The 12,879-nt window shown below is 41.7% G+C and overlaps 1 protein-coding gene across 1 annotated transcript in view; it reads left to right on the top strand.

Moving 5' to 3' along the window:
- RYR3 (ryanodine receptor 3) overlaps positions 1–12,879 on the top strand; it is a 244,899-nt gene that overhangs the window by 142,378 nt on the left and 89,642 nt on the right. The window contains exons 61-65 of the mRNA XM_070935838.1: positions 617–738; positions 2,871–2,920; positions 3,881–3,941; positions 4,543–4,781; positions 10,097–10,178. Coding sequence (XP_070791939.1) covers positions 617–738; positions 2,871–2,920; positions 3,881–3,941; positions 4,543–4,781; positions 10,097–10,178 — 554 coding nt within the window. The remainder of the gene's footprint in view (positions 1–616; positions 739–2,870; positions 2,921–3,880; positions 3,942–4,542; positions 4,782–10,096; positions 10,179–12,879) is intronic.

Below are 12,879 nucleotides of genomic sequence, written 5' to 3'. Positions count from 1 at the left end.
ACAGAATAGATAATCTGGAAGGCATTCACATCCAGGCTAAAAACAATCGCAGAAATAATTATAAGCATCCATAGGAGAGCTATAGAAGAGCAAATAACATGCTTAATGACATACTCATGACAGAATCTCCCAACACAAACACATAATTGTTGCATTGTAATAATTATATCAGCGCATGTATGTTGCATTTTGACACCATCATAGTTTACAATGGACAACCTTGGACTCTGCCTTTGTATAGTATGGTGTAGAATAGCAGGAGCTCTTACAAAATGTCATTTTAAAAAGCCCAACCAGAGTTATTGTGCATATGTGTGCATTTATAGAACATCACTTAAAAAGCTACAGTACAAGTAAATAAAAACAATTCTATATTCTTTTGCTAGTATCAGCTCCTTGATATCTGACTTACCCTTGTGGCTTCTGGTGACTTTTCCAGATCTAATAATGATTCTCAATGAGTCAACCATGTCCTGGATGACTGAGAATCTCCATAAACAATGACTGTAAGAAATAGTTATCACTCTCTGTAGGTATCTTATAATCTCTGTAGGTATCTTATAATCTCTGTAGGTATCTTATAATCTACAGTTTGTATACATTTTTACTTCTTTAGGTTCTGCTACCATTAGTTGACCAGTATTTCACCAATCATTGCTTGTACTTCCTCTCTTCCCCAACAAAGCCATTCGGTAGTAGTGGATATGCTTCCAATAAAGAAAAAGAAATGGTAGCAAGGTATGTAGAAAGAAAACATGTATATAGCAATGTACATTAAATGAATCAGTAATGGAATTAGTTGCATATGATTCAAGTCAATGTGCTTGTGTAACAGAAATCTATCCATAAAGGTAATTCTCGATTTACAACCACAATTGGAACATTGACTAAACTATGCACCATATAAATAGATGTATTGTCACTATAATATCATCAAGGGCACAAAGTCACATTCTTTTAATTATTAATTACAGGTATGGCACCTAACACCATTTACTAAAATTGTGGGGGGGGAGGGGGTTTCTTTAGTTTCTCTTATTTGTAACTTAGTTATGGTAGTCCTGCTTACAGGGGCCAAGTGCTATATTAAATCTATATTGATTTTATTTCATTGCGTAGTATTGAACAATGTAAATGGACAGGATATGATAATGTATTCATGTAATATCATTTTTGTTTGATGCAGAAATATTTGGAGCTGGTAATTCTAATAAAAGACAAAATCCTTAGCCTAAAGATTTAAAATTCCTGGGAGTAAGTTTTCCACAGGGGATGCAATCTGAAACTTCAAAAATATAACCAAAAACAAACCCACCTGCCTTAATTTTCACTTTCCCAAGTCCTAACCTTCTGTCCAGACATGTATGCTTTAAATGATCTTTGAAAAATGTTGCTTCCTTTCTTTTCTACACCGTATGTAATATATTTTTTTCTTATAGAACATCTATTTCTTTTTCCAAAACCACTTTTCAGCCAATTTGTAAGATTTCTTTCAAAAACCTGGCATTAAAGATTACAATCCTAATAGCTCTCATATCTGACAATAAAGGGTTTTAACTTTATTTTTAAAAAGGAAGGTAGATAGTATGACATTTATTTAAAGATTATATATATCCTGACGGGGTGGGTTCTACTTACCTTTACTATCGGTTCGCAACGGGATCGTGCGCACTCGCTTCACTCACATGTGCCCCTTGCTTCTCGACAAGGGCGGTGGGCGGGGCCTCCCGCTGGTTTTACTACCGATTCTTGCGAACCAGTCCGAACCGGGGGCAACCCACCACTGATCCTTACCTTGATTACTACTATCACTATGAGGAAAGCTAACAGAAGAACCTAATATATTCCTAAACTAATTCTACATTCTGTCATATTTAGGAATTGATTCTCCTACCATTTTGCCATAAATGATTCAGCCTTTAGGCAATCTGAGGATAAGACTTTCTTCTAATACACAGAGAGCACTCAGTACATTTTTAAAAAGATCTCAGTAGGTATTCATTTCACTGAGCTTTAGATCTCTTATTTATTTTCTTCCCTCATTTCTTAAGGTTTTTAAAATCTTTATTTTAAAACATAACAGTTATCAATGAATTAAATTATTAATGGCACACAAATGGGAATATAATACTTTAGGCATTCAAATTAGTAATACATCACAACCTTACTTGACTTGACTGAACAGATACCTTTATCTTCTCTGAAGTTCTCTTACAAGATAAGGTGGTTCTTCCTCTCACTGGAGGTTTCAATGGGCTCCAATGGCCCCTGGAAAGTTAGACTTTTAAAGTAGATGACAAGTACCAGCTGTCAGTGTGTTTTCCACTCCATTCCCCCGCTCCCAGAAAAATATTTTAATGAATAATTACCATGGGATTTTGGTGAACATATACCAGCATTTTCACAATTGTCTGCTTGCTGAAAAATAGAATTAATAAAATAGAATTTATCATTTCCCCCTAGTTTAAATTGTAATCGTATAAAGCAGGGGTGTCAAACTCACAGCCTGCAGGCCGGATGCATCACGCGCCTGCCACACCCACCCCCGATTTAGCAATGGGGGAAAAAGTTGAGATACATCATGTGACAACAACGTGACACCGCGCGTTTGACACCCCTGGTATATAGCATTTCAGAAACTGTTTAACTTCAAAAACAGTTAAATAAATGTCACAGGAAATAGAGGGTTTTTTGAGAATAATATTTACTTTTTTCTAGGTGTTAAAATATGTAGGCTTATTGTATTTCTAAAAACAGTTACAGCAACTGTTTTTCAAATTAAAAGGAGACATAGTTTTTGCTTAGTTGTTATCCATGCAAATACTTTCTGTGTATGCTTCATCCTCTTATTTATTTTTTGTTTGTTTTAGCCTTTTCTGCAAACTTGCTGCTCTTGTTAGACATAGAATTTCACTGTTTGGTAAGTTAAAAAAAGGTTTTGCAGAAGTTTCAAAGCGTATGAAGTTTAGTTGCTTCGCACGTGATTTATTGAGTTTTTCAACCCCCGGTAGGCCAACCATGGATAAATCCAAGAAAAGAAAAGTTTCAGAAGAAAACAGAACATTTAATTCAACAACATATGCTAGCTCAAGAAATAGTCAGGCACGGGAAGGGTTTTGTGGCTTCCGGTGTTTTCTTTTCTGTGGGAAACTGGTCAAATGGCTCTTTGAGTATTTAAGGTTGCAGACCCCTGCTCTACGAATAGGAAGCCAAAGTATTTTTTTCAGCAAGGATCTGAGGTTATGAATATAAATGTGAAATAGAGTTTCAGATAGAAGATAAAGAAGATGTACTTTTGTAACTCCTCTATGAATTTCAGGTAACTTGTAGTTAACCATAGCAGAAATAATTAGCGGAAAGGTTATGAGCTTGTTGTTTAGAATAATTATGGAGTTCTAATACAAAACAAAATGCCACGACAAAATCCTGTTCAAAGGAGACATGTCTCTATTGACATTTTAAATCACAAGTGAGTAGCCTGTAAATGACATGTGGCCTCAATAGCTTCAATGTAGGCCCTCTACTAGTTCCCTAGATTGCACTGCAAACATGCTGAGTTTATCATAGGGAATTTTAAAAATGATTTTAACTGGTATAATAGGTAGAAAGGCTGCTACAAAGAAGTTGCTTATCAATACTTAAAATATAGAAATATTAATGGGGAAAAATTTACAAAAATCAAGCATTAATGTCTGAGTAGTGTTTGCATGCTTAGATGAAATAGCAAGAAAAAAGAAGAAAAATTTCAGCTTTCATTATTAGAATATGATAGCAGGTTTCCCTAGTATAAATACTTTTGGTACACATTTTATTTAAAAACAATTTTCTTGTAGAGAATTTTTAAAGAACAACAGTTGTTATTTCCTTCAATTTTGATTAGGTAGTGATGCTGCAACAATGGTTAGTTGCCTACATATCTTAGCTCAGACTCTAGATACAAGGTAAGTTTGATTATTTACTCCTGTTTTCCATTCCTACCAGTCAGTAGTAAAAGGAGGAGAAGCTGTGTTGGGCTGCTGCAGCAAGATAAAGTAATATACAGTCTCAGAGCACGATAAGAGCGAACACATTTATTACGGGTTAGGCTTTCCTGGACGAGAGTTCATTTCCATGGATCAGTGAAGTGGTCTGTTGTTAGATATTAAATTGCCATTAGGTTTTTTTGTATTTTTGCTGATGTAACTGAAGTATTTTTTACAAGTTTTCTCTCTACAATTTCTACCCACTGAAAGATTACAAATTGTAAATTCTTCTTTTATAGAGAAGCTTAAATCATATAAGCTTCCTTTTGCAGTTTGAAACAGGGTAGCTTAAATGCAAATTTACCAAATAGTAAGAATTTTATGATAATATATAAAAGATAAAATATTTTATATATTATCATTCATCTTTTTAATGTACATGACATATAAATCCTACCTGGGATTAACACAGATTGTGTGAATAAATGCAAACAATAACCAATAAACATTAATTAATAAAATAATATTTAACCATACAGATAGTTGCTTTCTAAATGACGTTTTCAAAATTATCTTGTAGAACAGTTATGAAATCTGGCTCAGAGATGGTTAAAGCAGGATTGCATGCCTTCTTTGAAAATGCTGCAGAAGATCTAGAGAAGACATCAGAAAACCTTAAACTTGGAAAATTTACCCACTCCCGAACTCAGATTAAAGGAGTCTCACAAAATATCAACTATACAACAGTGGCACTGCTGCCTATCTTAACATCCATTTTTGAACATGTCGCTCAGCATAATTTTGGTACTGATTTGCTTTGTAAGTCTAATGTTTTAGCTTTTTATTTTTAGTCTAGAAAATTGTAATAAAGGAGGCATGAATGTGGTGTTATTTATCCAAAAGATCTAAAATATGTATAAAAATCAAATTCTGGGTAAGGCTCAAATCTTCAAATAATTCCAAAATGATTGAATGGTGCTAATAAAATACTTTTTCTTCCATATTCATGTTAAGTCCTCACAGATACGACGCTGTAGAGACTTGCGTGTTGCTACCCGTCCCCAATTGGCTGAAGCTTCCTGGGTTGCCGCGCGGGAAGCTGCGTGGCCTCCGATTGGACGATCTGGTTGACAGCCGGCTATTTAAGCAGCTGTCAGCCAATTTTGTTCTGTTCTGTTGCACTCGTTATGTGTTAGCTGTTACGTTAATAAAGATCTGTTCTGGTAATCTCTAGCCCATGCCTTTGTTCTACAAATAGAGCATTGGCGACGAAGGTGGGATCGGTGGTGTACATCTGAGGTAATTTGACGGCGGAACTTCCACCACCCTCCTAGCGCTGCCATGTCTACTTTCTTGCCGGCATTCTCTCCCTTCGTTCCTGCATCCAAAACATGGGACACCTATATGGAACACTTCGAGTGTTTCCTGCAAGCAAATGCCCTGACTGAACTTTCTAGCACTCGCAAACGGGGTTATTTCCTCAGCTCCTGTGGGAGCGAGATTTTTGGCACTGCTAGGGCTCTAGCTGCGCCTCAGCAAGTTTTTGACATTCCTTGGGAGACATTGGTAGAGAGATTAAAGAACCATTTCTCCCCTACCCTGTCTCGCATTGTGCGATGCCATGCGTTCTGGCAGCGCTCACAAACGGAGGGTGAATCCGTGAATGATTACATGGCTTCTTTACGCTCAGCAGCCCTTCATTGTGAGTTCCGTGATCACTTGGATGAGATGTTGTTGGACCAGCTGGTCTGCGGGATCAAGGACTTGAAGCTACAATGGCGCCTTTTGGCCCGCTCAGAGCTGACCCTCCAAGTCGCTCTGGACGAGGCCAGGGCTGCCGAAATATCCAGCTGATCGGCCGCTGAAATCCACCGTTTCCAGACGCCCTCATCAGCGACTCCTAAGCCCCTGTCTGTCCATTACAAGGACTCAGACCTGGTGGAGTTCTCCAAAAATGAGAGGGAGGTGAGCCGCCTCAAGGCGACTCAACGGAAGTGCAGCGCGTCCACCAAACTTTTAAAGTTTGCGCAGGACAGTTGCTTGGGCTGTGGCGGCAACCATCACAGAACCGACTGCCGTTTCAAGACCGTCGTGTGCTGCTGCTGCGGCAAGAGGGGCCATTTGTCTGCAGAGCGCCCGCCCCAATGTCCGACGTTCCCTCCGGCCCCCTCCCGGAGTGCCGCCGTGGACGGAAAGTGGCTACTCGCCGCGAGGATTGCCTCGCTGTCACCCGCTACAAGGACCCTCCTGACATTGCTGTGAGCAACGCCTCTTCTTCAGCTTCTGCCAGCAAGCTATTCCTCACAGTGGGTTTGGAAGGAGCGGCCTGTAAAATGGAGGTGGACACGGGGTCCTCCAAGTCACTCATAGCGTGGGCGACCCTCTCTAAGTTGTTGCTGGGGTTGTCCTGCCGCCGGCTCAAGCCGTGCCCTGTCCTCTTAAAGGACTATCAAGGGAAGGCTATCCCCACTCTGGGGTATGACACTTTCCTGGTGTTTTTCCGTTCGTTCTCTGGTAAATTGCCACTAATTGTGGTAAGGGACGACCGCCCTACCCTCTTAGGGATGGACTGGTTTGCCACTTTAAAATTTTCCATTTCTGGAGTACATAGGGTAGCCCCCGACGTTCAGTCTTTCCTGGCCCAAGAATTCGTAGACGTGTTCTCGGATCAGCTGGGTAAATATACAGGTAGGCCTATATCCTTCAATTTGGACCCCCAGGTGATGCCAGTCCACCTCAAACCGCAGAGAGTGCCTTTAGCTTTGCGCGCGGGTAGATGCAGAGCTAGATAAGCTTGTAGCTCAGGGCATGTTAGTCCCTGTGGATCATTCGGCTTGGGAGACTCCTATTGTAATTCCCTTAAAACAGGACGGCTGAATCAGAATTTGCGCCGACTATAAATGTTCTATTAATAAGGCGCTGCAGGCCAACCCGGTGCCTGCAGCGCCTTACCCGGTGCCAGTAGTGGGCACCGGGTAACTCCCTGGGTCATGGCAAGGTATTTGCCAATCTGGACCTGGCCCAGGCGTATCAAAATTACCAGTTGATGAGCTGACGGCCATGGCCCAAACCATAGTCACTCACCGGGGTGCATTTAAATGCACCCGGCTTCAGTTCGGAGTGAGTGTTGCCCCGGGAATATTCCAAAGCATCGTGGAACGATTGCTTCAGGGAATTCCCGGGGTGGTACCCTACTTCGACGATGTTTTGGTCTCCGCTGGAGACCAATCCAACCTCCTAGCCAAGCTACGGTCTGTATTAGGCCGTTTGCGCAGTGCCGGACTCCGCCTCAAGAGATCGAAGTGCATTATAGGAGTTCCGGAAGTGGAGTTCATGGGGTTCCTCATCGACACCCAGGGAATCCACCCTACCCCTTCCAAGGTCGCAGCCATTAAAAATGCCCCCACGCCCACATGCAAGGCGGAGCTGCAGGCGTTCCTTGGACTCCTCAATTTTTACTCTATTTTTTTGCCTCATAAGGCATCCCTTGCTGAGCCCCTCCACCGTCTCCTGGACTCTAAGTCGTCCTGGAGGTGGAGTCGCGCCGCCGCCGCATCATTCCAAGCTGTCAAAGACACGCTGAAATCTAAGGCGGTTCTCATCCAATACGACGAGAGCATGCCCTTGTCCTTGACTTGCGATGCCTCGCCTTATGGCATTGGCGCCGTTTTGAGTCATATCTTCTCAACTGGCATCGAGGTGCCGATTGCCTTTTATTCCCGTACCCTTTCCACATCGGAAAGGAATTACAGCCAATTGGATCGTGAGGCTCTGGCAGCAGTCGCCGGAGTCAAACGATTCCATGATTATCTTTATGGCCAGTCCTTTACACTGGTCACCGACCATAAGCCCCTTCTAGGGTGCTCGCCGGTGATCGGCAAACCCCGGTCATGGTCTCGCCCCGCATGTCCTGCTGGGCGGAGTTTTTGGCCGGGTACTCCTACCACCTAGTCTACCGGCCTGGCTCGGCCATCGGCCATGCCGATGCTTTAAGCTGGTGCCCTGTGCCTGCCCCGGCCTCAGATCCGGCTCCTGCCTCTTCAGTCCTCCTCGTTGAGGACTTCGACTTTCCCCTAACGGCTTCTGACATCAGCACTGGGTCCCTGGCAGACCCCGCTATTTCCAAGGTCTTAGATTGGGTCCGTAGGGGGTGGCCTAAAGGTTCCGTGCATGCAGATCTCCTGCCCTTTTTCCGCAGGCAAAATGAGCTGTTGACCCAAAAGGGCTGTCTCCTTTGGGGAAATAGAGTCATTGTCCCTGAGGGGTTGCGGCGCCCCATTCTAGCCCATCTACACAACACTCATCTGGGTATCATCCGCATGAAGGGGCTGGGCCGCAGCTCTGTGTGGTGGCCCAGCATGAATAGCGAGATTGAGCAGTGGGTTGCTACGTGCCCCTAGTGCCAAGCGTCCCGGCCAGCTCCCCCGGCAGCCCCCTCCAGGGAGTGGGAGGTACCCCGGGCACCGTGGGCCCGAATCCATATGGATTTCACTGGCCCCTTCCAAGGTCATATGTTCCTGGTCGTCGTAGATGCCTACTCTAAATGGGTAGAGTTGGCTCTTATGCATTCTACGACATCCGACGCCATCATCCGGGTCCTGGAGGGGTGGTTCGCAATGAATGGTCTACCTGATACCATACTTAGTGATAATGGGCCTCAGTTTACGTCGGCACAATTCCAACAGTTTGTGGCCAAACTGGGCATTCGCCATACAACGACGGCCCCTTTCCATCCGGCCGCGAATGGAAGGGCGGAAAGGGCCATGAGATTGGCTAAAGAGGCGCTTAGTCACCTGGGTACTGCAAATTGGCATCAGAAAATCACCCTATACCTATTAGCTCAGCGCACAACCCCATGCCCAGATACCAAGACAAGTCCGGCTGAAATGCTCATGGGTCAGCGGCTCCGGACAGTTTTGGACAGATTACACCCAGCATACACACCCGAAGTTCCAAAGCGCCTTACGTCCCAGTGTTGGGCATTCACGGTCGGAGACCCTGTCTATGCACAAAACTTTGGGACTGACTGTAAGTGGGTGCCGGGCCACATCAGCAAATTAACCAGACCCTACTCATAGGGTCCAGCTCGATGATGGACGTATCTGGAGGTGGAATGTGAACCAGCTATGGAGGAGGATCCCTTCAACAACAGACTTTCCATGTAAGCAAGCGGCACCTGCGGATCATGATAGGCCACCGCACACAACCATCAATGCTCCAACACCTGCTCCGCCTGCTGTCACCCAAAGCGTTCTCATTGGCAAACTCACCTGTTCGATTCGGTTCTCCCGCGCCGGCCATTGTTCCGCCCACTCCGCAACCACAATTCAACAGCTCCCATTAGGACAGCATTCCGGCTCCTCCTTCGCCAAAAGCCGGCCGTGAACTGAGGAGATCAGGGCGGAGCTGACGTCGACCGACGTATTTAAATGATTACGCATACGCTGTACTGGTGGGAAGGGGTGTTAAGTCCTCACAGATACGACGCCGTATAGACTTGCGTGTTGCTACCCGTCCCCGATTGGCTGAAGCTTCCTGGGTTGCCGTGCGGGAAGCTGCGCGGCCTCCGATTGGACGATCTGGTTGACAGCCAGCTATTTAAGCAGCTGTCAGCCAGTTTTGTTCTGTTCCGTTGCACTCGTTACGTGTTAGCTGTTACGTTAATAAAGATCCGTTCTGGTAATCTCTAGCCCATGCCTTTGTTCTACAAATAGAGCAATTAGACTTTAGTTATTTATCCATGACTAGGCAGATAGGAGTCTAACATGACTGAACATTGACTCACTACAAGCATAAAGGGTTATCTCTTGTAAAATTTCATGTAAAAAAGAAATGAACAGTGTTTTTTTATTTTTCTTTAGAAATTGGAAAAATATTCAATTGTTTCTGTAATTGTATCTTATTATTGTCTCTACCTCTACATGCTATGAATGAGCAAATTACATTGTGGTCCATGACCCTCAAGGAAGAGGCTTTCATCCTGCAAAGGTCCGATTTGAATTGATAAATTGATAAATTCTTCCTTGAGGCTTATGATCTCAAAAGACAGAAAGAAAAAGAATTGTAAGGAAAAATGACTGAAACATTTGTATTAAGAGGAATACAATAACATTTCTTTTTTTTCTTTCTTTCAGTAAATGATGTCCAAATTTCATGTTATAGAATTCTTTGTAGTCTGTATTCTCTTGGGACTGGAAAGAACATTTATGTTGAAAGGTACTTAATAAAGATAACTGATTATGATGAACATTTTTAAAATTTGTATCAATAGTGAGACTGCTCTAAATATAATTTGCAACATCTCAAATATTGCACAATATTTTGAATTCATGGTATAGAAATTAATATTTAACTCTGTTTTAATTCATTTTATTAGACTTAAGACAACAGATGGGGTTTTAAACTTTTGGTTCTAGACTCATTGCAATGGTATTAGATTCAATATAATTCTCTATTTCCCAATCATCCTTAGGATGCTGAGAATGGCAAATTGTGATGCCAGGATTACATAATTACATAGTCCTAAAACCTCAAGAGCTTTTTTGGTCTGTTATTTAAAGATTAGACATTTGTGGGTAGGGGAATATTGGACAATTCTTTCTTCTGTAATCTATTTATTTATTTATTTATTTATTTATTTATTTATCTATTTATTTATTTATTTATTTATTTATTTATTTATTTATTTATTTATTTATTTATTTCTTGAAGCCAACTGTCACCAATCTGGCTAGTAGCTATCCGTCAGCTACTAAGGGTGTTCCTTTCCTGGCTAGCTATGGTAACACATCTTCTGCATTCAGTGATCCTAACTAGACTTCTGTATCTTCTTACTCCTCTTAGTTTCACTAGTTTTTTGTTGCACCAGATCACACTGCTCCAACACTTAGGAATTGCCTGTTTTTTAATAACAGTCAGGTCCATCTGACCATGAACTCCAGCAATATAAGGCTTTACTAAAGTTAGTTTTAAGTAGACATTAAATTTACCAGTGCTATTTACCAGTTTGTCCCTTATAAACAAGGATCTCCCTACATTATGTTATTTCCAGGATATGCAATGCCCTTTTCATATCCCTATTCTAAAATCTACACATTTTATTACACATAGCTATACGGAATAAACTTTATGGTTTATCACAGTCAGCCAGATGTTCAGACTGGATTTGACATTTTTATCCACCTATCAGGTCCTTCCCAAGGACCTGGGATAGATAGCTGTTGATGTTTTATGGTATTAGAGGTATCATCTGCAGGATGTAAAATGTTATAAATTGACTTTTGCAATTGACCGATGGTGAATTTATCAATGCTGATGATGTTCAAGTGGTGCTCCAGGTGTTTGGGGATTGCACCCTAGGCGCCTATTACTATTTACTATTACATACAATGGAAATTGAAGAAAATAATAATAATTACTCTGGTAGTTAGTCTCCAAATTTATAAATAATCCAACAATAGGTGGATAACCTATGGCTCTACTGCTATGTGTGATACCCAATTTTATGTAGCCTTCAACCCAGGGGTAAAATGCACTTATCTTCACTACCAGATTGGAAATGTGAGCACATGTGCCTCTTCTGCGCATATGCAGAGGGTTAAAAATGGGACGTAATGACATCCTGGTGGGTGGGCGGAGCCTCCTGCTGCCAGCCCTACCGGCTCGCACGAGCCAGATAGATCCAGCCGGATTTCACTGCTGCCTCAACCTAATTTCAAAAGCCCACTGCATGCTATAATTTCAGACTTAGACAACAGCAACTTGATCTAGCCTGCTGTATGGAAAATAGGATGAAAGAAAAGGTGTTGTCAGAAAGAGAAAAGCTGAAAAAGAGAACTTTCAGAAAGTGAAAAGAGTAAAAAAGGTCTAAACATCAGTTTGCCACTCTTAACAGGAAAATTAAGCCTATATATGATATAGAATTTAGCAATATTTAAAGATACAGTTTTTACACTATGACCTGATCTCTGTTTAGAATTATCTGGAAAAAAATATGTGTACAATTGCTTATGTTACTTCAGTTAAAGAACAATGCCATTTTGCTCCTTGTGGGAAAAAGCTAGGAAGACCCAGCTAGCTACTGAATGCATTACAGACACTGAAGCTTTATATTCCTGTTAAGCTGCAGTAATTTAGCATCACTAATGCCATGCATCAGAGGGAGCCTTAATATTTTATCTATTTTCCAGCTCCAAATCATCCCCAAGTGTATTTTTAATCTCATAGAGTATAACATGCAAATTTACAAGACAAAATTTATATTTATATTATGGATTTATATTATAAATCCTAGATGTGGGATGAAAATTGAAAGTGGATTTACAGACTATGGTAAAATGGAGACTTGGTCTGAATCATAGCAATACAAAGCTATTCTTAATCCTAGGAACAGAAGGTGGGAGGAATGTTCCAGAGATGAGAGGAAATGTTATTTGTGAAATACTGAAAAGAATCTTATAAATTTATTTTAGAAAATTTATGAGATGGGCAGAACAGCTTGCTCAAACGGTATCAGCGATAAATTTCAAGTGGAAATTCACACACACACACACACACAAATGAAGATCATTTTTTTCTCCCTTTGAATCCATGAAAAACAAATAGGTGAATCACTGAGGAAATAATGGTAAATCAACGCTGACTGAATTCCTTCCCATTTCCGCAGAAATATATAACAATAAAAATAAACAATCATCAGCTTTTATTCACTCTTTTCATAAGGCTGTTATTTTAATCAAAGTAAATCAGTTATACATCCAGAGGTGGGTTTCAAAACTTTCAGCAAGGGGTTCTCTGCCCGGTTGCTGGGTGGGCCTGGCCATGGTGGGTGTGGCCTAGTCGGCCTCCTGCACCACGGCAGGGGGTTGATTTTGCCCTCCCCGGGCTCTGGAGGCTTTTTTTCGAGCCTCCGGGAGGG

The sequence above is a fragment of the Pituophis catenifer genome, unplaced genomic scaffold (assembly GCF_029215685.1).
Source record: "Pituophis catenifer annectens isolate HBS135680 unplaced genomic scaffold, rPitCat1.0.hap2 SCAF_1, whole genome shotgun sequence".
Classification (NCBI taxonomy): domain Eukaryota; kingdom Metazoa; phylum Chordata; class Lepidosauria; order Squamata; family Colubridae; genus Pituophis; species Pituophis catenifer.
Note: the sequence above shows the minus strand (reverse complement) of the source record. Positions and strands in the feature narration are given on the sequence as shown.